This window comes from Sylvia atricapilla, chromosome 1, assembly GCF_009819655.1.
Source record: "Sylvia atricapilla isolate bSylAtr1 chromosome 1, bSylAtr1.pri, whole genome shotgun sequence".
NCBI lineage: Eukaryota > Metazoa > Chordata > Aves > Passeriformes > Sylviidae > Sylvia > Sylvia atricapilla.
The window spans coordinates 16592049-16613065 of NC_089140.1; the positions used below are offsets into that span (position 1 = coordinate 16592049).

The 21017-nt window shown below is 38.4% G+C and overlaps 1 protein-coding gene across 2 annotated transcripts in view; it reads right to left on the reverse strand.

Annotated features, from left to right (window-relative positions):
• Positions 1-21017, reverse strand: part of APBB1IP (amyloid beta precursor protein binding family B member 1 interacting protein) — a 62605-nt gene that overhangs the window by 31786 nt on the left and 9802 nt on the right. For both annotated transcript variants that reach the window (XM_066315969.1, XM_066315961.1), the window contains exons 2-7: positions 17426-17497; positions 15323-15410; positions 13185-13474; positions 8046-8123; positions 4902-5061; positions 1210-1331 (exon numbers count right to left, since the gene is read on the reverse strand). In XM_066315969.1, the coding sequence (XP_066172066.1) occupies positions 1210-1331; positions 4902-5061; positions 8046-8123; positions 13185-13474; positions 15323-15410; positions 17426-17497 (810 nt within the window). The remainder of the gene's footprint in view (positions 1-1209; positions 1332-4901; positions 5062-8045; positions 8124-13184; positions 13475-15322; positions 15411-17425; positions 17498-21017) is intronic.

Genomic DNA, 21017 nt, shown 5'->3' on the forward strand with positions numbered 1-21017 from the left:
TGAGACATGAGGATAGAGCTACACTTTGGTTTCAGTTTAAGTCATGTTTATTTCTAAATGTCATTGCAACCCAAATGCAGTATTCACCAGAGCAGAATATTCGTAATTTTACTTTCCGTTTGAGGTTCAGAGAATTGCTCTAAACCACTTACCCAAATAACACTTCAGTGTATTTATCAAATGTGGAGGTGAACTTCTGCTGCTGAGTGGGTTTATGCGCCCTAGAAAGGAGGACACTGAGCCACCATGGTGTATTTCTAAATTTGGTTTTGCTGTTTCATATTAAAAATCAACATTAAGCCATGTACATTGCAGGGTAAGTTTTCCTTCCCTGACTGTAGATACTTATGTCAATGAAGAAAACTTGCTTTCTGCAGGTTTTATTTGAAACACTGGTTCATTCTATAAAAAAATTACTTCCTAATGAGCAGCTTGGTGATATTTGCTGCCAAATTACATATTTGACTCATTTTTTTTTGCAATGCTGAATTGCTCATTTTTCTCCTGCAGCCCTCAGGAACAAACCAGATGCTCAGTGAGCTAACAGTCAGCTGACATGAGGAAAAGATCTTGTGCCCCAGAATCCAGCAACTGTATGTTCCAGGATGTTTGTACATACAGGTTTGACCACATAACACAAGAAATAAAACAATCTATGTATATACCTATCTGAATAATTTGATGCAATTCAGTGTGCAGACCCTCCTTTACAAAGTTAATGTGCACAAGTTACTGATAAATTCTTCTCCTCGGTATAAACAAAATCCAGTAAATCCTCTGTAGCATTCAGTATATCCTTTACAAAGTTTCATGTACAACTGGCAAAAACTGGGCCTTTAAGGAAATGTTGATATTCATCAGCAGAAATAGTGGAGAAGCTGTAGCAATAACAAAGGCCAGGTTTTCAGAGCTGAGCCATCTCACCCAGTTCTCAGAGCTGTACCCAGGCAGTAGCTTGTACTGAAGTACATGCTTCAGCTTTTACATCTACAGACAGAATTCTAAAATAGTATCAGAAAAAAAGTAGAAAGCACTAATTTTCAAATCTTTGCATTCAACATCCTGGTGGGATGTTGAATTATTTAGTTGAAAATACAAGTTTTGCTTTCTCTGAACGGACAGAGCTGAAAGCAAACTACTAATGCAATAGGCAGCATGCAGACCAATGACCCTAGTTTAGATTGTTATCCAAATACCATGTTAGCTTACCTGGGGGTTTTTAAACAAAGCATATTTTTGACTTTTTTCCAAAAACAGAATCTTATTCTCAGTGTCTCGAGTCCAGTCTGATAACACTTCAACGACATTTTCATGGTCTTCAAAAAACCTTTCTGGAGAGACAGAGAAGACAATATAAGACATTCAAACTGTTTCTGCCCTGTCCTGAGGCTGCAGAAATTGCTGTGTAAGAATGTAATCATTATCTGATGTTCACTCTCTCAGGGCTGGACAGTCCAGCACTCTTTTCCACTGCACAGATGGGTGCAAAACCCACATGAAATTGTGTCACATGGAAGGGCAAAGCAGCTACAGAAGATGCCTTATGTAGCTGTGCCATGCTCCTGGATTTCTACTGCATCTCTGTGCTCTTCCTTGAAGACTGCAAGGGATGAAAACAATGGCCCATCAGGAGCAGATGGTTACACCCATGTTTTTCACGGCTTTCTGCTTTTGATTGATTTGGGTTTTTTTAAGGTTTGCTGTACTGCAGATTGGGGGGCAGCAGAAGGGGTATATATAAACTTTGGCTAATGAATTAAAAAAAAAAGAGTAAAAATTTATCTATTTGTCTTTTGCTTTACTTCTTTTATAATGATGATCAGCTTTTTGTCAGCAGGAAGAATTCTATGCACTGAAAATAAAATTTTTGGTTTCAAGCAACTGTATTTAAAACCACAAATTACAAACACAGAAAACACAAAGATAGACTGAGAGCTATCAGTCTGAACTGAGGTTCACCCAGCATTTCTGGTACTTAAAACACCTTACCAGGGATGTGAGAGACCTTATGTCACCCCTGTCCCCTCCTAACCTGCTCTGAACTGCAGTCCTCCACCCAGGAAAGTCACAGGGTGTGCGGATAGGTAACTCTGATCTCTTCTGCTTTCTATAAGATTGCTCAACAATCTTAGAAACAATAAACCACCCCACCCCACACCTCCCCCCCCCCCACTTTTAAAGGAAAACTAATTCATCATAACTTGACGGGTCATTTTGGAGGGTCCCAACCTGCAGTTTTCTACAGATTCAGTACTGGGATAGGGAATTCAGTAGGATTTTGGCAGTTTCCTGGGAACAGCTGTACTCCCATTTCTGTGGCCTGTGATGATCACATCTTCCAATGGCCCAGACTGGCCCAGCATCAGAGGAGGTAACACTGCATATATTTTGTAGGCTTTCTCTAACACTTGTTACTTTTGACAAGGGTTTAGTTCATCCCATACAACCTATATCTTGTGAATTAATTAAATTCACAGAATGAGATTAGCTACAAGACCCATTTGCATGTATATGGTAACTTTTAACCCCAACACCATAACACCTTATTTAGCAACTGGCACTTCTGCAATGCACTGGAAATAGAAAGCACTACATAAAACCCTGTTAATGGTTTGAAGGGTGAAATAATTTTTGCCACACGTATTTTTGTTTGTTCATTTGCTGCACCAGGATTTTCTTGTATGGAAAATGTGATTTTATTATACTTAGGCGGGTATTTTTAATAATTACTTTTACCTAAAAGAAGTAAAATCTAGATGCCTATTGTAAGACTATAATAGCCTTTATTGCAAAATAGATGCTGGTATGTACAGCCCAGTGTGACATCACCATCTCCTATTGAGATTATTTGTGATATTTAGCATGTATTTAATTTTAAACTGGAGTTTATTTTATTTACAATGGTAGTCTTTCAAAACAACCATATATGTAAGACAATCTGTCAAGGATCTTATGATATAAAAGTAGTTTGGACCTTCAGTTCAGCAAAAAGTTTCTGCCGCTCAGATTTGCTTCTTAAAGTAAATATAATTTTTTTCTCTTTAATACTAATGTGGAAAGCAGGCAGAAAGATGAAGTGCAGAAAAGTTCTGTCTTTGCGCTGATAGTAATAAAGCTATCTAGAGAAGCCAAGAAGTATTATGACGAAAATAAAGAATGGCTCACATTGTTCTAATTTTGAATAAAAATAACTGCATGTTGCTGCACATTAGAAGCAGAAGAAAGAACATGTAACATTCCACTCATGTTGAAACTGCCTTCTGCAAACAAAAAGAATCCATCCTCAGCAGATTTGGACCTGGTAATAGATCACTGCATCAAAAGTTAACAGATTCTTCCTTTTTTCTTGAACCAGATACAAGTTTATTTCCTTTGGTACTTTTCTTCTGTCCTGGCTTTTAAAATAATTCTTATTCATTATGAGAGTAAATCCTTACTACATCAATACTCTAACTCTAACTAACATCACCTAGTATTAGCTGGGACTAAAGTAGCAAAATTAATTTTCACAAAAAATTTCTAATCATTAACCCCAATGTTTGTAGCAAACAATCTCCCCGATATCTTCCATTTTAATTGCATGATGAGAAATTGGAATATCTACTAGTCGAATATTAGATTATGAAGAAACACAAGTACATTCTCCTTAATGATTATGGAAATTCAGAAAACAGTATGTTTATATGTTGTCATCCTAATACTCAGACATGTTTGTCCAAGTCACGCTGGACAAAAAGGGAGCAACTTCCTAAGACAGGAAAACACTCAAAAATTATTCAGAAGACTTTTGTCAGATTTCTAGAGTCAGATGACATTTCTGGTCTTTCCTTAAGATAAGATAAGGTAAGTTAAGATAAGCAGGTACAAAAGAATGCAGCACCATTATCTTAATCAAGTAGCAAGAACAGATTGGCAGCACATTTCTGCATCACTCTTACAAGCAGATGAGCATCTCCTTGCTCATGACCAGTCAGGCTTTTTTCCAGTTATTTTTAAATTTCTGTCGTTTAGTTTAGCAGAATGACAACACCTGGGGTTCTTTTAAAGTGCAATATTGATATTTGACTTTATTTGTGAATTTTCACATCTCTACTGGGAGACTGTAAACTCAGAATGTTAAAGGCTGTTTGACAATTTCCCGATTCTCTAAGTCAAATGTGGCTCCAAAAGAAAGTTGTGGCAATTTTCCTTCTCCTTTTGATGTCAATACCTTTTCAGTCTGGAAAATAAAAAGATTCTGAAATATTTCTCAATTAAAGAATACTCTGTTCTTAATGAAAGAAACCTTGACGCCTTTTTCAAACAAGACTCATGTTGCACAGAACAATTTCTAAGTTTAGCACAGCTGTTTTCTAGGCCAGGTTAATTACTTCATAAGTCATAATTTAACATCAGCAGAGCTGCAGCCCCATCACAGAGCAGTATCCTGTACACAGCTACACTTAAGAAAATGATTACCACAAATGAAAAGCATTAGAAATGACTAAAACACTTCTCATAGAGTCTTGTTTAATGACATTTTTGTTTGGTCAGTATGTAATGCATGCCTGCTGACAACACTCCAGCACTGCACCCTCTCTTCAAAAAGTGGATTTGAGTACTGGTGTGTTTGGGTTTGTCATCACCTTGAAATTTCACATAGATCCTTCATTTTGTGTAAAATAAAATAATGGAAATGGAGAAAAGCAAAGAGCCTTCTGCAGGTCACAGCACAGCTGAATGGACTCCTTTCTACTGCAGAAACATATTCCTGCAGCATCCCTCAGCTTAGATTTTGTGATGTTCCAGCACGAAGGGACACGTGGGCAGGAGAAATGTCATGTTTTCAAGATCACCAGCACTCACTTGATCTTTCAAGATTACCAGCCCTTGATCTATTTGCTGTGTGCTATGTCACTTACCAATCTGCAGCTCTGGGTACATCTCATACAGACACCAGTCAACGTTGCAGTCACAATGGGTTTTCTCAAAGAGATTGTCCAAAACATCCCGTGCCACCTGACGCTCATCCACCATCAGAGACTTTGTGCTGTTATCGTTCATGTGCACCTTGATAACAAGCTGAGAACAAGAAGAGTCAGTTAATTTGAGAAGCAAGAAAAAGATTAGTCTGAATCTGCTAACACAGATAAGAAAGGTAAAGGCTGAAGGTGATTACTGATTCGAAGGCATCCTGTCCTACACAAAGCTGAGAGAATAAAACAGTTCAGAAGTTTTCACATTATAATGCTACCAAAATAAAGATATTTTCTCTAAAAATAAAATTGAGCCTTGTCCTATGCAGGACTTCAGAACAGGTAAAAGTGCTATGAAGAAAAAGCAGAAGTTAATGTCTTCTCTAAATCTACTACATGTGCAATAAAGGAAAATGCTTGATAGGGAATACAAGTACAAAAAGACAGATTATCCTTAATGCAAGCTACAAATGTGGAAAATTTAGTTGTAAACAGAAAAAGAATGGAAGAATCTTGCCATGCCAACAGGTTAACCTGAAACTGGATTGTACTAAGATGGGCCATAGTCCAACATTCATCAATACAAAAACAGGTGAGTTCATAGAATATGCTGAGTTGGAAGGGACCCACCAGGATCACTGAGCTCAACTCCTGGTCCTGCCCAGGACAACCCCAAGAGTCACACCCTGTGCCTCAGAGCATAGTCCAAATGTTTTTTGAACCCTGTCAGGCTTGGTGCTGGGACCACTTCCCTGGAGGGCCTGTTCCAGGCCATTTCCTCAGGTTCTGTCACCGGCCACCACAGAGAAAAAAATCAGTGAGTGCCCCTCCTCTTCCCCTCATGAGTTACTAACTAACCTAAGACAGTCATTACTTCTTTATATGGTGAAGTATTTGTTAAACAAGAAACAGAGTGAACTTTCCTTGGAGAGGAACAATGCAAGAAAATGCTGAAGTACATAAAATGTGATAAAGAACTGGAAATACATTAGAAGGAAGTACTTAAAATGCTCCATTAGTACTTAAAACAATAGAATAATTCTCTACAAGATCTGCACATTGCTGGTGAGTTGGGAGGCTTTTCCATATAGTCTTGTTTAAATAGCTCTTTATTTTAAAATGTGTGCATAAGAAGCTTTGGTTCTGTGGAGACAATCTGTGTAAAAGGTCAGGTAGGAGCAGAGTTATGATCCCTGAGAGAAAATCTACACTATCTCTGAAAAGCAAAACCAAATGTAACAAAAGCCATGCACTTGTTTTGATTCCAATCCTTGTAAGCAGCCTCTCCTGTGAAATAAGCAGCTGAGCCATAATGCAGATTATAGAGAAAAAGAAGTGTTGTATGTGCATACTCTAACATGTTTAAGGCAAAAGGGGATTTTTAGCTGGTTATAACTGACTGGTCATGCAGCATCCATCTTCACAGACTCACCAAACAGCTGAGGCTGGAAGGCACCTGGTGGTCATCCAGTCCAGTTTCCTGTGTAAGCAGGGCCACTAGAGACCAATGCCCAGGGCCCTGTCCAGATGGTTTATCATCTCCAAGGAGGGAGACTCCAACACCTGCCTGAGAAACCTGTGCTAGGCTCACCCACCCTCACAGTGAAGAAATGTGTTCAGAGCCTGTTTCCCAGTGTTCAGAGTCTCCCGTGTTTCAGTTTGTGCCCATTGCCTCTGGTCCCATTACTGGGCAGCACTAAGACAGCCTGGTTCCATTCTCTTTGTACCTTCTCTTGAGGTTTTTCTAGAGATAGACAAGCACCACATAGACCTCTCTCCTCCTTAGGCACTCTCAATCTTTCCTCACAGGAGATACTCCTGATCATTCTCATGATAATTTCTGATCATCTTCCATTGGAATGGAACTCTCTTGAGTTTGAAGGAGGTGATCTTCAAATATTAACCAGCTTTCTTGATCCCTTCTACCCACGAGGAAGTTCCACATGGGACTCTTCCAAGCAGATCTTTGAAGAAGCCAAAGTCTGCACTCCTGAAGTCCAGGGCTGTCAACTTGCTTTTCACCATCATCCTTGCCCTTTGCACTTCACTTTTGGTAAAAGAGACAAAACAGTTTTCTTGACAATATTTAGCCAATTTAGAATTCAAGAATGACAGTAATCTCATTATAGTGACATGGGCACAAGATTAAACCTTACTTCTACCATATGGTTCCAAATATTCAGAGTGGAAAAAAAAGTTGGGAAAAAAAAAAGTCTCCCAAAGGAGAACTGCTAACATTAGAAGGAAAAGAGGGCAACCAATGAGCAGTCCTAACTTTAGTTACAGAGCTTTACAAAGTCAACATTGGTGAATTCCTCCCAACATATTCTCTCAGAGGTGGCATTTGTATATGAAGATGAAGTATTCTGTGGGAACCATCTCAAGTCTGGACATCACCAAAATTATCAAAAGCTTCCATTCTTCCTAGAAGCTCTGCAGGCTCCAGCACTTCCTATCTCCCTTGAGCAAGACTGAAAGGTTATGACAGTTTTTAGTTCACATCCATTATCTGGAGTTACTGAACACCTGCAGCTTCTATTGAGTTCAGATAGAACACCAGTTTAGGATGAGTGGGCATAAGTACTGTCACACTGCAGCATGGTGCAGACACTGGCTGGAACCTTTCTAACTTGTTGGTCTAAAATAATTTCTATTATCCTTGTACATTACTACACTGCTGTGAAAAGATTTAGCAAGAAGACCCTCATTAATTTAATATGGATTAGCTAAATCCACATCCACAGTAAACAAAAGTTTAATACTCCTGGAATCAACACAGCATAAGTAAGAAACATTTTCACATACACTCAGCTTTCTCTACAGCAACTTATCAGAACAGTGGATTTTGCCTCAATGCTGAAAAAACCAAAAAGAGGCAGCACTTTCCAAGTTCTCTAAAAAATAGGTCCCTTGGAGGTAGCATTTTCCCAGAGACTTCTCTTGAGGCAGATGATGAGAGCTCCACAGAGTATCTTTACGGATAAAATATGGAAAAGCCTAGTCACTTTAGTAAGAAATGTATTATTAAGAATAATGTTAACAGATTATTTAGGTAGCTCTTATGGTAGCATTTATTATTTTATGGCTCACCTTTTTAACTTTGGCTTCCTTCAGTTTCTCCAATGCAAGTTTAATCTTGTCAGCTTTAGCCTTTGCCTCTAGTTCTTCCTGAAAAGACACAAGACATTTGGTATATTTCTTGTTAAGTAATCGCAGCAATTTACATTTACTTGAAAAAAAAGTTTTTTTCTTGATATTTATATCCTGAAGATAAGGCTTGTCACAGCAAACTTCATACATACAGATAATCTCCAGCTTTCCTTGACCTAATATCCTTAAATGAAAGCTTTGATTTACAAGTCCAATGCTCCCTGCTGTTGCTCAGTGATATAGTTCTTACATGATCTGTTCCTCAAATGCTACACTAACGCCTGAAAACTGGACTCTTCTGTGTTTCTGTACATACAGCTGATACAAAAGAGAAGGTGAAGGAAGATCTAGCCTGAGTGAAACAGCACTGTGGATGCAGCTGCTTGGAAGAAAACTTGCTTCTCATTAGGGTAAGACAACTAGAATTTGTATGATTTTACTGAAATTTTGGCCTGCAATTACACCACTTATAATTTCATACTTTGTGCTCATTACATTCATTTACTTGAATTCTTTGACTTGTCACATATGATCTCTTAATGCACAGACACTGAGAAGAACACCTCCATTAATTGGATGATGGCATGGCTTTTTATTCTACTAATGAACCTATTCATGTTAACACACACACAGAGTTAGATAGAGCACACAAGTTCATTCCAGCTTTTCCTGAACGCCACAGTAAGAATATCAAAAATCTCAGTATCACCCAGCTCTCCTTTTACAAAGCAGCTTTATCAATATCATGCCTTTCAATATCAACACTTGTGATCCAAGACGACTCTGGATCCCCAGTGCTGATAATTTTTCCTACATGTACCAAGACAGTGCCGCCTCTGTGACTACTGTGTAGATTGAGACTGTTCCTTTATGCCACATCTCTTCTAGAAGTCTCCTCTAGTCACATTCAGATTTGGAAAAGCACATTTTGGACAGCAAGAGTGACAGTGGTTCCTGGGGCTGCCTTGGACTCCCTCCAGTACTACTAGAGGGTTCAGTTTCTTTCCAACTTAACATCCCTGTTGCCTCTACTAAAGTCTATCTTCTCAAAGCTTTTTTTTGCCTCTCTGCTGATTTTTCATCTCCCTGTTGCTCTCTTACTTTCAGTTTCCTTTGTTTAAAAGGGGTTGGATTTTGTGCTACGCTACTCACTGGCTACCAACTTCCTGTCAAGGACTGTGGAAGAAAGCTCCTGTTCTGCTTCCACACAAGATTTCTGTTACCTTCAGCCTCCATTTGCTACCATAAAGTCGTAATTTTTAGTGGCCTTTGTACCAAGAGCTGAAGTTGCTCCTGCAACCAAGAGTTGCTGGCTGCAACTCATGGAAGTTGCACTTGCAAGAAACTAAGCCCAACTAAGCATTACCATCACTTCCTGTTACTGAGATATCATACAACCATAACAAAGAAAGAGCAAAGAAGGTCATCTTATTCATCTCAAGTTTTGAGGCACGTTCAACAGTAGCTGAAGTACTCCTGACTGACATCCCTCCTGCTGAACTAAACATCTTTTGTTTCATCACTGCTTCAAGCATGTTTCCTGTTATCAAATTCTCCACTATAAATACCATGCAATCAGTTAAAAATATCTCCTTTTTTTCTCTGCAGGTGTGGAAATTTGCATTCCTATAGCTCAGCAGTGCTTAACTTAGAGAATCCAAAAAAAAACCTCTGTAGTTGAACACAAGCAGTTGCACAAAGGTGCCCACCGCAGTGAGGTTGACTATTGTACAGAGAAAAAAGCACAGAGCCTTTCACACCATGGCCCTCCCCTTGTCACCTCTATGCAGCAAACAGGAGAAGCACCCCAACTCAAGTGGCTGACTGTGGTATGGGCACATACCTGATGAAAGTTTTAGGCAGGTATAATTCAGGCTTCACCTGCATGTGACCTGTGTTGAACAGAGTTCACACACTGTATAAATCTGTGCAACAGAGCTCTCACCTGACAGCCTTATGGCTTCGTAAGATTTGATTTAATGCAGAAAAAGGAAATAAACTATCAGATGCAAAATTTTAGCAGTATTAGAGAAATGCTTACACAAGCTACAGGATTTTTTCACCTGCTACAGTATTATGTCATCATGGCATTTTCTTTAAACAGAAGCACATGAAGTCATCATGTTAACAGCAAATGAAGAAGCCTTATTTAGCTGAAGGGCAGTTTTAAGAAGAAATGTCAGAGTTGATGGAAATTTATGAGACATCTCTATGCTTCCCTGAAAGGAAGGCCATACTTCTTTATTTTGGCACACCTAAAGGTAGGAAAATAGGGTCTTAATATCACGGTTGTATTGGGAATTATTAACACTGTTCTTATTTGACTGTGGATAACCAGAAGTGTTGAACACAACTTCAGCCTTGATTGGCTCATGATCCACTTATCAAGAATCATGGTTAACAGGAACTTGGACTTTGGTAAGACAAAATACATTCCACTTACAACTGAATTTTATTCTACTGAGCAGAAATGTCATGTCAAAACAAATCTAATCAAGAAAAAAAACTAATCAGGACAATGAATATTAATTTGAAATCAATTCTTTCCACATTAATTTTAAATGGTTATTACCTCCATCACTCACACTGCAACCTGTGTAATAACCCTGTGGCAATTTTGTGGACAGTAAGCCACAGTGGGAATGCCATTAGTATTGGAATACAGCCTGTATCACAAAATGAGGCAACGGCTGCAGGAAAAAGCCAAACCATGCCTTAGTGAGGAAATAAAGTATTGTTACTATATTCCTTAGAAATGCTTCTACAACCTGTTCCTGTCCTTCTCTGACACTCCTGAATCTGGAAAGAGACCAGGGAATATCATTAGAGATCAGTTTCAGAGGACCAGTTAACTGAGGGAGAAGTGACTTTTGGCTACCCTTTTCTTCATATAGAATTTCAGTAATGTTTAGCAAGTACATATTCTTCCCACTCTAAAATCTTGTTTGACCCTCAGGTAATGCATGATGTCAGCTAATAAAGAATTAGCTCCATACAACACTCAAATGGAAAGAACTCCAATACGGTTGATTTCAGTGAGCTTTAGATCCCAGCATCATAAAAATGCTGCCCGGAAGAGAGGCCTGAGGGTCCATAGTCAGGCTCCTGCCCAACATTAGATCAGGTTGGTCATGATTTTGCCTGGCAAAGTTTGGAAAACCTTCAAAGAAAGGGAATTTGGAATCTTTCTTGGTCACCTGTTCCAGTGCTACATCATCATCTGAAGTGGAAAAAACTTTCCTAATGTCATGTCTGAAACAACAAAGCTACAACACGTAGCTGTTGCCACTTCTACGTTAGTCATTAGATCACTCCCCAACCTCCTCTGTCAGGCTAAACATGCACAGCTCCCTCAGCCTGTCCTTGCTGGCTCCTGATCACTGCATGCCCCTGGCCATTCCATCAGCTCTCTGCCGGACAGTCTCCAGTATCTCCACATCTAGAATAGAGTGCAGTATTCTAGGAGTGGGACCATCAGTGCCAAGAGAAAGGAACAATAACTCCCTTAGTTTGTTGGCCATACTCCTCCCAATAGAGGCCAGTTTCCTCTACTGAGATGATCTTTCACTCATGGTTCTTATTCACTCTGGTATCCAGCAGGATCTCCTTTTCCCCAGGGCTGCTGCTCAGCCTGTTGTCTCCCAAACTGTACGATTGGTTATTATACCCCAGGTGCAGGACCTTGTACCTGGCTGGGTTTTTGAGAGTTTTTCTGGCCTAGTTCTCATGTTTTAAGTCCCCTTGCATTGAAGGTCTGCCAGTGATCCTGAGAGTCAGTGCCCTTAATTAAAAGCATCTTCAGCACATCTGCAGGTGGGATTTTATGTCATCTCCCAGGTCACAAATGAAAATGTTAAACAATATAAACCCCAGTTTATCCAGTGAATTGCTTTTAATGTCATCAAACATATCCAATTTTCCTACTAAATTTTCTGTTCCTTTTGCTGAATATATCTGCTGTATGACTCCAAACACAGGGGCAGCAGTGATGCTGAGGTGACTCATATTCAGTTCATGTGAGCTTTTAAACAGCAATGAACTGACCATGGTTTTAAGCAAAACTGACTGATACTTTTCATGTTCCCTAAAATATTTCCATTTCCTAAATGTAAATATCTTCTCTTAATCATAGTTACTGTAAACATGAATACTGAAAGAGGTATATTTGTGTATTTCATTATTTCAGATTCATTTGGGGGGGGGCTGCATCACTCTTTTAATGCCTTCTGTTCTCCTTATAGGGCTGTGACAGGGCAGAATTCTCACACTATCTACCTCTCCACAACCTCACATCAAAAAAATACTACAATTATCACATTTTATTTCAGTTGTTAAAACAGCTCTGCAAGAAACACAAACAGGGAGGAGGTTGTGATGAGTCTGAAATTTTAGATACAGGTAAGCCAGTCGTTTCTAAATAGCCATAAATAGGTACCTACTGATAACTTTGGCACCTCCTAAGAGCATTTGTCCCCTATCCAGGTAGTCTTCATTACTTCAAGGGCAAGACCAAGAAGAGCAGTAATTCCATGTTATTTCAAGGAGAGGTACTTCTTGTGCTTGTCCCTGGACCTGGTCACCTAGCAAATGTTGAGTTTTACACAAATGAACAGCTTTTCCTATCGCAAGAAATCACTTCAGCCAGAATTTTGTCATCAGTACAAATAGCACAGACTGCAATGAACACACATAATAACCTCTTCACAAAGTGGAGATCACTGGCCATGCTATGCACTGATGCCAAAACCAAGTTCTCTGTAGGACGATATTAACTGATCAGTGCTTCCTAAAAAAATTCAGTGATAAATTTTCTGTTACAATAAACCATTTGCCAAGATTATGCATGTATTGGGCTATAAAAATGAGGATTAGGAGGATGAAGGAATGGGCAATAGGTCAAGGAACAGGCAGAAACTGCTGAGGCCACAGCACTAGAAATTTCACTCCAGAGTTCATGCATGTTTCATCATTGCAGAACCTTCCCAAGATATACCTACCTGGGAGATTCCAGTGCCAAATACCACTTACAAAATGACAAGAACTAGTGAGTGCTTAGAATAAGGTTCCACCCAGACTTACCTGAGTAAGTGGCTCAGGAGGAGGTGGTGGTGGTGGTGGTGGAAGTTCTGGTTCAGGGTCTGGAGGTGGAGGGGGCAAATCATCCCCAAACTGTCCAGTAATGGCAACATAGGGACTTACTTTAGAATAAATGTCACTATTCAAGCCTGTTGAAGGCTGAGTGACTGTACTTTCCTGATTGCAAGAAGTTTTCTGGGCTTGTAAAGTTTTCTGTTCAACATCATTAAGGTCTGCTACAAGATCAGCCATTAAAGCATCTAGGTCTTGGTCCTCTAGGGCATTTAGCGATTCTATAAAGAAAACCACAAAATGTGTCAGAGGGAGTGCAATGCAAAGCATTGTTTCCAGTTCAGCAGAGATTAAATTGCAGAAGGCATGGTTACAGGGTTATGGGAAAGGAAACAACATTTTACATGGGTTCAAGAAACAAATGTGCTTTCTGAACATCCATTAATCTGGTTACAAGGAACTCTACAAATACAAACTAAACAGTTTGTTACAAGGAACTCTACAAATACAAACTTCAGTTCCAGTGATATAGTCTCAGACCCTTATGATGTTACAAAACATGGCCCTGATCCAGCAAGGTTACCTCTATGTGCTCCCATTAGGCTATGTAAGCACATACACAAATGCTTAGGAAGTTCTGGAACAGCACACAAGAAACCATGTAACTGAGGCCTAGATCAAGAATATCTTCATATATTATTACTATTCTAAAACTCTAAAATTAAAATGAAGCAGAATCAAGGAATATTAAGACACAAGAAACTGCATGGTATCATCTGTAGCACATCATTAATTGTGTGATCTGTGACATACCACATGGGTGGTACATCACACATGCTTTTGAGGATCCTTTAAGCAAGGAACAAACAAGAAAATCTCTTTTTAAAGGGTTTTATGAACCAGGTAGAAATATTGTAACTTTTTCTTTCTATTTTTTTCTCCTCAGACAGAGTATAAAACAGAATCTTATACCAGAACTTCATTTGTAATTTGTGGTTGTTTGAACTAGCTGTGGTGTAGAGAGATACTGTGGAGCAAAACCCTGTAAGATGATCTAGCTTTCTAGAAGAGAAGGGCTCTTTAGGATTGAACAGATTCAGTGGTTTAAGTCTTTTTAAAGAGTCCAGTTAAGAAATAAATAAATCACAAACTGGGAAAACTTTTAAGCGAGATTTTGAGAGGGACAGAGAACACAGAATTAGGTACTCAAAGATGCTAATACCGTCCAATAAATAATATAGTCATTAGTAAGATTATGAATTATTAAGTGAACATGTCAGGATAGGCCATCTCAGTTTACTCTGCTCTCCCTGTCAATATAGTACTTTATAAGTTTTTCTTCACAGTGGGAAGGTTGGCTTATGATCCTCTCTGTTAGGATAGCTCTATCCACTTTACTGATAGAGCCTTTAGGAAGCCCAACAGGGAACTGATCCTGGGACAAAACCAGAAGTTAGCACCAACTCAGGTTAACATGAACAACCAGCCCTCAGTCAAAAAAAAAAAAAACAAAAAAAAAAAACCGAAAACAAAACCCACCAAAAACCAAAATCACCAAAAACTAAACAAAGCAAAGCAAAACAAAAAAACCAAACCACAAACAAAATTGAAGGAAGGGTTCTTACTTCAAACTCATAAATCCCTTCATTTGGTTTGCCTTACAGCCTCAGCAAGCAGCTATACATGCAGAAGCAACAGTGCAAACCAAAATGAGAGTAAGCACTGAAGAAAAGTGGAAGCAAATGAAGCTGATACTTCCACTGGACAGAAATGCTTACACAGCTCTGACATGACACTGAGGAACTTTGTCTTCCACCAAGTTAAATCTTTACATTAAAAAGGTTGAATTTTAGAAAGTTATTTGGGAGACTTCTCATTTTTGTTTTCCTCTACACTCAGACATTTTTAAGTCTGACTTCTATTTAAACTGAGTAATGCCCCAAAAAACTGTTCCCTTTGAAGTTTCCTAAACTGAGACACAAAAATATACCTCTCCCTCCAGCAAAAGAGGGTTCGTTTGTTTGGTTTGGGGTTTTTGATCAGGTACGTAAAGATTTTATTCTCATTTGTTGCTGTCAGGCATTTTAAGCAAGCATAAAAGACATGAAAGAGTCCATTCAGCTACTTACCATTTAAATCTTTAAAACCAACTGTAAAGCTAAATTCATTGTTGGACACTTTGGGGCATGGAGGTGGTAGAGTCTCCACTCCTAAACTCTGTTAAGACAGAAGAAAATACGAGTGTCTGATGATATAACTACTATTACATACATTAACATTTCAAAATCAATTATCTGAATTATCTATGAAATATATTCTTCAAGAACAGAATGACACACACTGGTTTCTGAGATTATGCTGGACTGGTAAACTCACAAGGGCCAGGACAAGGGTTCAAGCACTGTCTCACAGTCATGGCAAGGGTTTTACATGCTCCCCAATTCAATGCTGATGGCAGCAGCTCCTGTCAGGCAACACCTGGGCCTGGTGTGGGGAACAGCAGAGAACTGGGCTGTTTCTAATTGAGACAGTGGGCAAAGACAGGCTGATTTTTAGCTTCCTTGGGTTCTTTGAAGGGGGGTGGGCGAAGCATTTAGCTGTGTACACATTTGAGCCACAGTGCCATTTTCTTTCCACAGTGCTTTATTTACCAATATAAAAGAAACCTACCTGTTGCTTTCTCCTGTTGTTTGGAAAAAACACCAAACAAGCCCAAACCCGAATACAACAAACAAAACCTCATGCTGTTGCAATGTAAGCTGCAAATCTGTGTAAATAGAGAATTCCTAGTTGGCGCAGAAAAGGCCAATTCTGAATTTGCATTTCCTTTTCAGCCCTGTTATGCCATGTAGAGGTATCTCTGTGCACTTCTATCATTTACACTTACCTTAGGAACAGACAGACTGGTGAAAAAGTGTGAAAAACTATCTACAATTTTGTTCTGAAAGTTAAGAGTCTGAGGGTATTAACAGATCCAGTTCAGTTAACTGAAAGTCTTCAGGCTTTCAGACACCCCTGCCTCTTTCTCCCATACAGTGCTGATGTGAGAGGTGATGCCAGAACTTTAGGGAGGAGGAGAAGCCTGTCTCAATCTCTACACTGCTTCCCACCCAGTACTGCACTGAGGAGCACAGAGACAGGAGACTCACTCTCTCACACTCTTTGCACCACCTGCACTTGTAACACTGCTGGGTCCAGTCTGAGGAGGTAAAATTTATCACAAGCAGTCTTTTGTTCTTTTGAAGGCATAATACTGAAATGAGATTACCATAAATCCCTCCATATATATATATGTATGTAAATACATAAAAATAAATATGCACATTCACAAAAAGTCCTAAATATTAGAAAGACCACCAAGGGACAAGGTATTGTGATTTGACAGCTACAATACCATGTGAAATCTTGGCTTTCACCCAGTTTAAACACAATTTTTATTCTGTGCCTCGGAATTATTTGCATTTAATTTCTCAAGCAGTGGGATTCACCAAGAAGGAAGACCCCCTCAAAACAAGGCTGTAACCAAACTCAGACATCCAAGAGGACAACTTAAGTGTTTTCAATCATGCATTTATTAAAATACAACAAGTTTATTCCCTTTGTAGATTTTTTTCCTAGAAATAAAAATTCTCCTTTCATCAGATTTTGCAGGAAGTACTTAATGATTAGAGCTTTAGAAAAAGGCTCATGCTGTTTTATACTCTCAAGAATGTATTATGCATTGGGATTAGAATCTCCATGAATTCTTGAATGCCACCCTCACTGCAGTTTAATATCTTGCCATATCTAAAGAATCCTTTAAACATATATTTAAAATGTTGCTTTCATTTTCAAAGTTCACATTTGACCCTCAGGCTACCTCCCATTTACCCATGTGTGCTAAGCATTCATACCTGAACATTCAGACTCAAAGTCTTCCTGTTTTCACAGAATCCTTTAATTTCTTTGGACCAGGTCCAGAGGAATTTAATTGCTGGGCTGGGTTTTTTTCAGAAAATGTCTTTCACAAGCAGTTAGGTCTCTCTAGTAACCTACCCTGTACTGATATTATTCTTTGGGCCACTTGTTTTAACAGTCAAGCAGAGAAATTTAGCTGAAGGTTTACCACAGTAATGTAACTGTATTTATTCAGAGTGGAAGTGCATGAAAAATGTAGAAAAATTCCCTCTTTTCTCTAACACATAATAGCTTTTTTCTAATTTTTCTAATCTTGATGAGGGAAAAAAATTTACCTGAGTCAGCATGTCCATCTCCCCAAGTAAATTGCTGAACATTTCATCTATATCATCACAGGTTTGCTCCATCTGAAAGAAAAAAAAAAACAAAGACAAGAAGTTCATTTCAGAAGTTCATTTCAAAGCCAGGAACAGTTGAAACCAGAAGGTGCACAATGCTCTTTTATATTGTGTTCACAAATAACTTTAAATCACTTTAATAACTTTGTGAGTCATTGGTCATGACAAAAACCTAAATCTATACCTTAGAAGTAACTATTAAGAGTTCAATATCCTTATCCTGTATGTGCTAAAACACACACTTCTGATCTACGCTATTCAGAAGTTCCAATTGCCTCCTTTTATCATTTACATTCCATACAAAGTCACCATCTACTAAACCATGGTTGTATCCTAAACATTAAAAAAATATAGCCTGTGAGAGGTGGAGGGGAAAGCAAAGTTTGATGTTGAGAAATTTCTGAATGTTTCATCTTGAAAGCCTTCTTTCTTTGACTTACATAACTAATACTATAGAAGTTTATTGGGTGTTATCTAGTGCAAAACCAGGTTATGGTTAGGCACATGGCCAACTTTTTGGCTCAGTATTTCTCCTTTTTTTTTTTTTTTTTTCAATTATTACTGCACTGAGAGAACTCCAGGCCTTACCTAACCTGAAGGGATCTGAGGAAGTGCACTGAGAGAAGGAAAATGTGTACATGCTGCATGACAGTTGATGGCAGTGCTTGTTGCAAGAGGGAAGTGCAAGGATAGGATCACACATCAATGGAGCTGGGCTATGGGGAAGAGACAGCTTCTATAATAATCCTCTTTCTCATCAATCTGTTCCTTTGCAGGGAGAGTCCAGTATGAAATGGTGTCTGCCATGGAACGGTACCAGAGACAAGAACTAGAAACAACATTTTATTAAGAGGCTCAAGCCTGCAAAGGATTGAGAACTGTGGCTCAAACTAGGGCCAAACCTTACATATGTAAGTAGAACCCTGAAGTCAGAATCTGCTGTTTGAGAATTGTGATATAACAAAACAAGGCACAGGCAACAAAGAACTGAATTTTCAATGTTCACATTTCTCTGAAATCCCAGAAATCAAAGAATTAAAGATTTGGGAATTGGATACTCTTAAAGACATTTTAATAGGATGTGGTTGACAGAGCTGAGGGCAACTGTAGCCCAGCAGTGGAGATTGCACAGCTCTGCCCAAGGAGGGAACAGATATCTCACAGGACTGAGTCAGTGGTGAGTTACAAGTCATCTTATCTGCTTCCTTTCAGCTGACAAATGCATACCGCGTGGCTCACACCCTCTGTCTGTATCACACTTCTCATACAGAGCCTTGCACATAACATTCTGTTTCTGTAGACTCAGCTGTATGCTGGGTGGCATATGATTACTGACTCTTAATTCACTTATTTGGATCAGCAGCTGTTTAGCTTCCTACACATCTGGCACTTGGAGAATCAATTTTCATAGAAAGGCTAGATAAAATGGCACTTACTTGATCAGGAAGAGTGAAGATACATTTGTTACATGACAAAAAAATGGAGCAGCAGTCCATACTGACAAGTATCTCATCAGTGTTTAAATAGTACTGAATAATTTTATGTTTTCCTGTTTTCTGACTTAGGAGATAAAAATAACTTCTAAGGGAATCTTATCAGTTCCAGTTATTTGTATGTTTTTGGTAGATTTTTTAAGCACTAGCTATGTCAACTTTCAGGGAAAGATCTTCATACTAGTTCTTTTGACAAACTGAAATCCTCCTTTACTATATTTTTACAGAACAGAAATATAAAAATGGCTAAAAAATTACTCAAGTTGCAACCAGTTGCAACTTCTTATCATAAGGAGTAATAAGAAGTGTCTAAAAAGGAAAAATCAAACCTAAAGACCCTGCTCAGTAATTACTAATGACAAAAAAAAAATAAAATCATGCTGTCACCAAGCCACTGCTTCTACTGGTATTTTATTTTCTCTTGAATTTTTATTGATTTGGTTTAGGAAGAAAAAATTATTATCATAATCAACAAATATGCTGGATTTTTTTTTATGTTAAAACACACTGAATAATCCCTTAAATTGGTATAAGAACTCTACATATTCACCAAAGATCTTGCCAAGAGCTAGCAAAAAGATAGTAATATGCGTCCCCATAATGTGGAATTGCAAAAGACTGTCCATTCACCCGTCTCCTCTTTGACTTCTCTCCACTTATATCCATTTCTTTTATTTGATTGCCACAGCAGAAATAAACAGATTTAAAAACTCATATTGGGAAATTATCCTTTGGATGTTGATGCATTTTGGATCACAATTTTTTTCTGAATTTTATAAATAGCCTTGAACTTATTTAAACCAGAAATTCAAGATGAAATCTGTAGGTGTATGAGCTATTATTAATGAAAAAAAGAGAAAATATTTACCAAAGTGCCCAGAAGAATACTCAGTTTCATACCCAGTCCTACTTTACTGTAACTTTTCTGTCAGGTTTTTCTGTATTTTGTACTAATACTAGAAACTCTTAAAATCACTACTGACTACAATAAACGGAGCAGGAAAAAACCTAAACCAAACAGAACAGTACTTTAACAATAAGTTTCCCAGACTATGCATAAGATTTTAAGCAGAGAAAAAAACCAAAAAAACCAAACAAAAAACACCACCCCAGAATTGAAATAAAATGAGGAAATTGCAGTTGTCACAAATAAACAAGCTAAGAAGGGCCTTCTGGGAAGCAATATATGCAAAATGTAATGTATTTTTAAAGCAATTGATTTTCAAACTGATGCCTTCTGGACCACCTTTTGAAGTAGCACAGTTAAAAGCATTCCTTGTTTTTTACTTCACATTCTCAGATCTTCCCTAAGCTCTCATAAAAACATTTTATTTAAGAGTCCTACATTTCTCGTACTGTGTATCTAAGAGATTGGGACATAGTCTCTTCAACTTCCTATTCTAATCACCCATGAGTCTCACTCTTGGTGTATGTATATTAAATTCTCAGAGGTTTATGTAATACATAAATATTGACTCATTAATTCCAGAAGTCCTCCAAAATCACTGGATCTCTTAATTTTTTTACCTTCCCAGTTTAGATAGGAAATTGAATTGTTTGACAGAATCTTTAACACTCAGAAGGAAGCTAGCAAATGGAGAGTAAAATAATGGTACAAAATTCACACTGCTTAAAAAAAAATCAGCCTGAGAAATACTCAAAGCTACGCCCCTGTTCACAGGAAGAATAGTCTAGGACACATAGTTAAAAGGCTTTTGCACCAGAGAAGTTAAAAAACAAGCTCAAAAAAAGCCTTGAGAAACATCAAACAGGAAACAGTAAAGTTACCACTTGGGCAACTCTGTCTCAGTGGAGCTGATGCAGTTTAACCAACCAAAGGGCTACAACAAAAAAAAAGAATAAGGAACATCACGATGTCAGAAGATAACGACTTACAGTGGATTCATGCTATGAACAGCACTGGGAATCAGCCCACTCAGTGATCTGGGGAACAGTTACAGTCACAGTCATTACATTCAAAGTATTGTTGCTATTCTTAACCTGCTATACACGTAAATAGCAGAGATAAAAATACA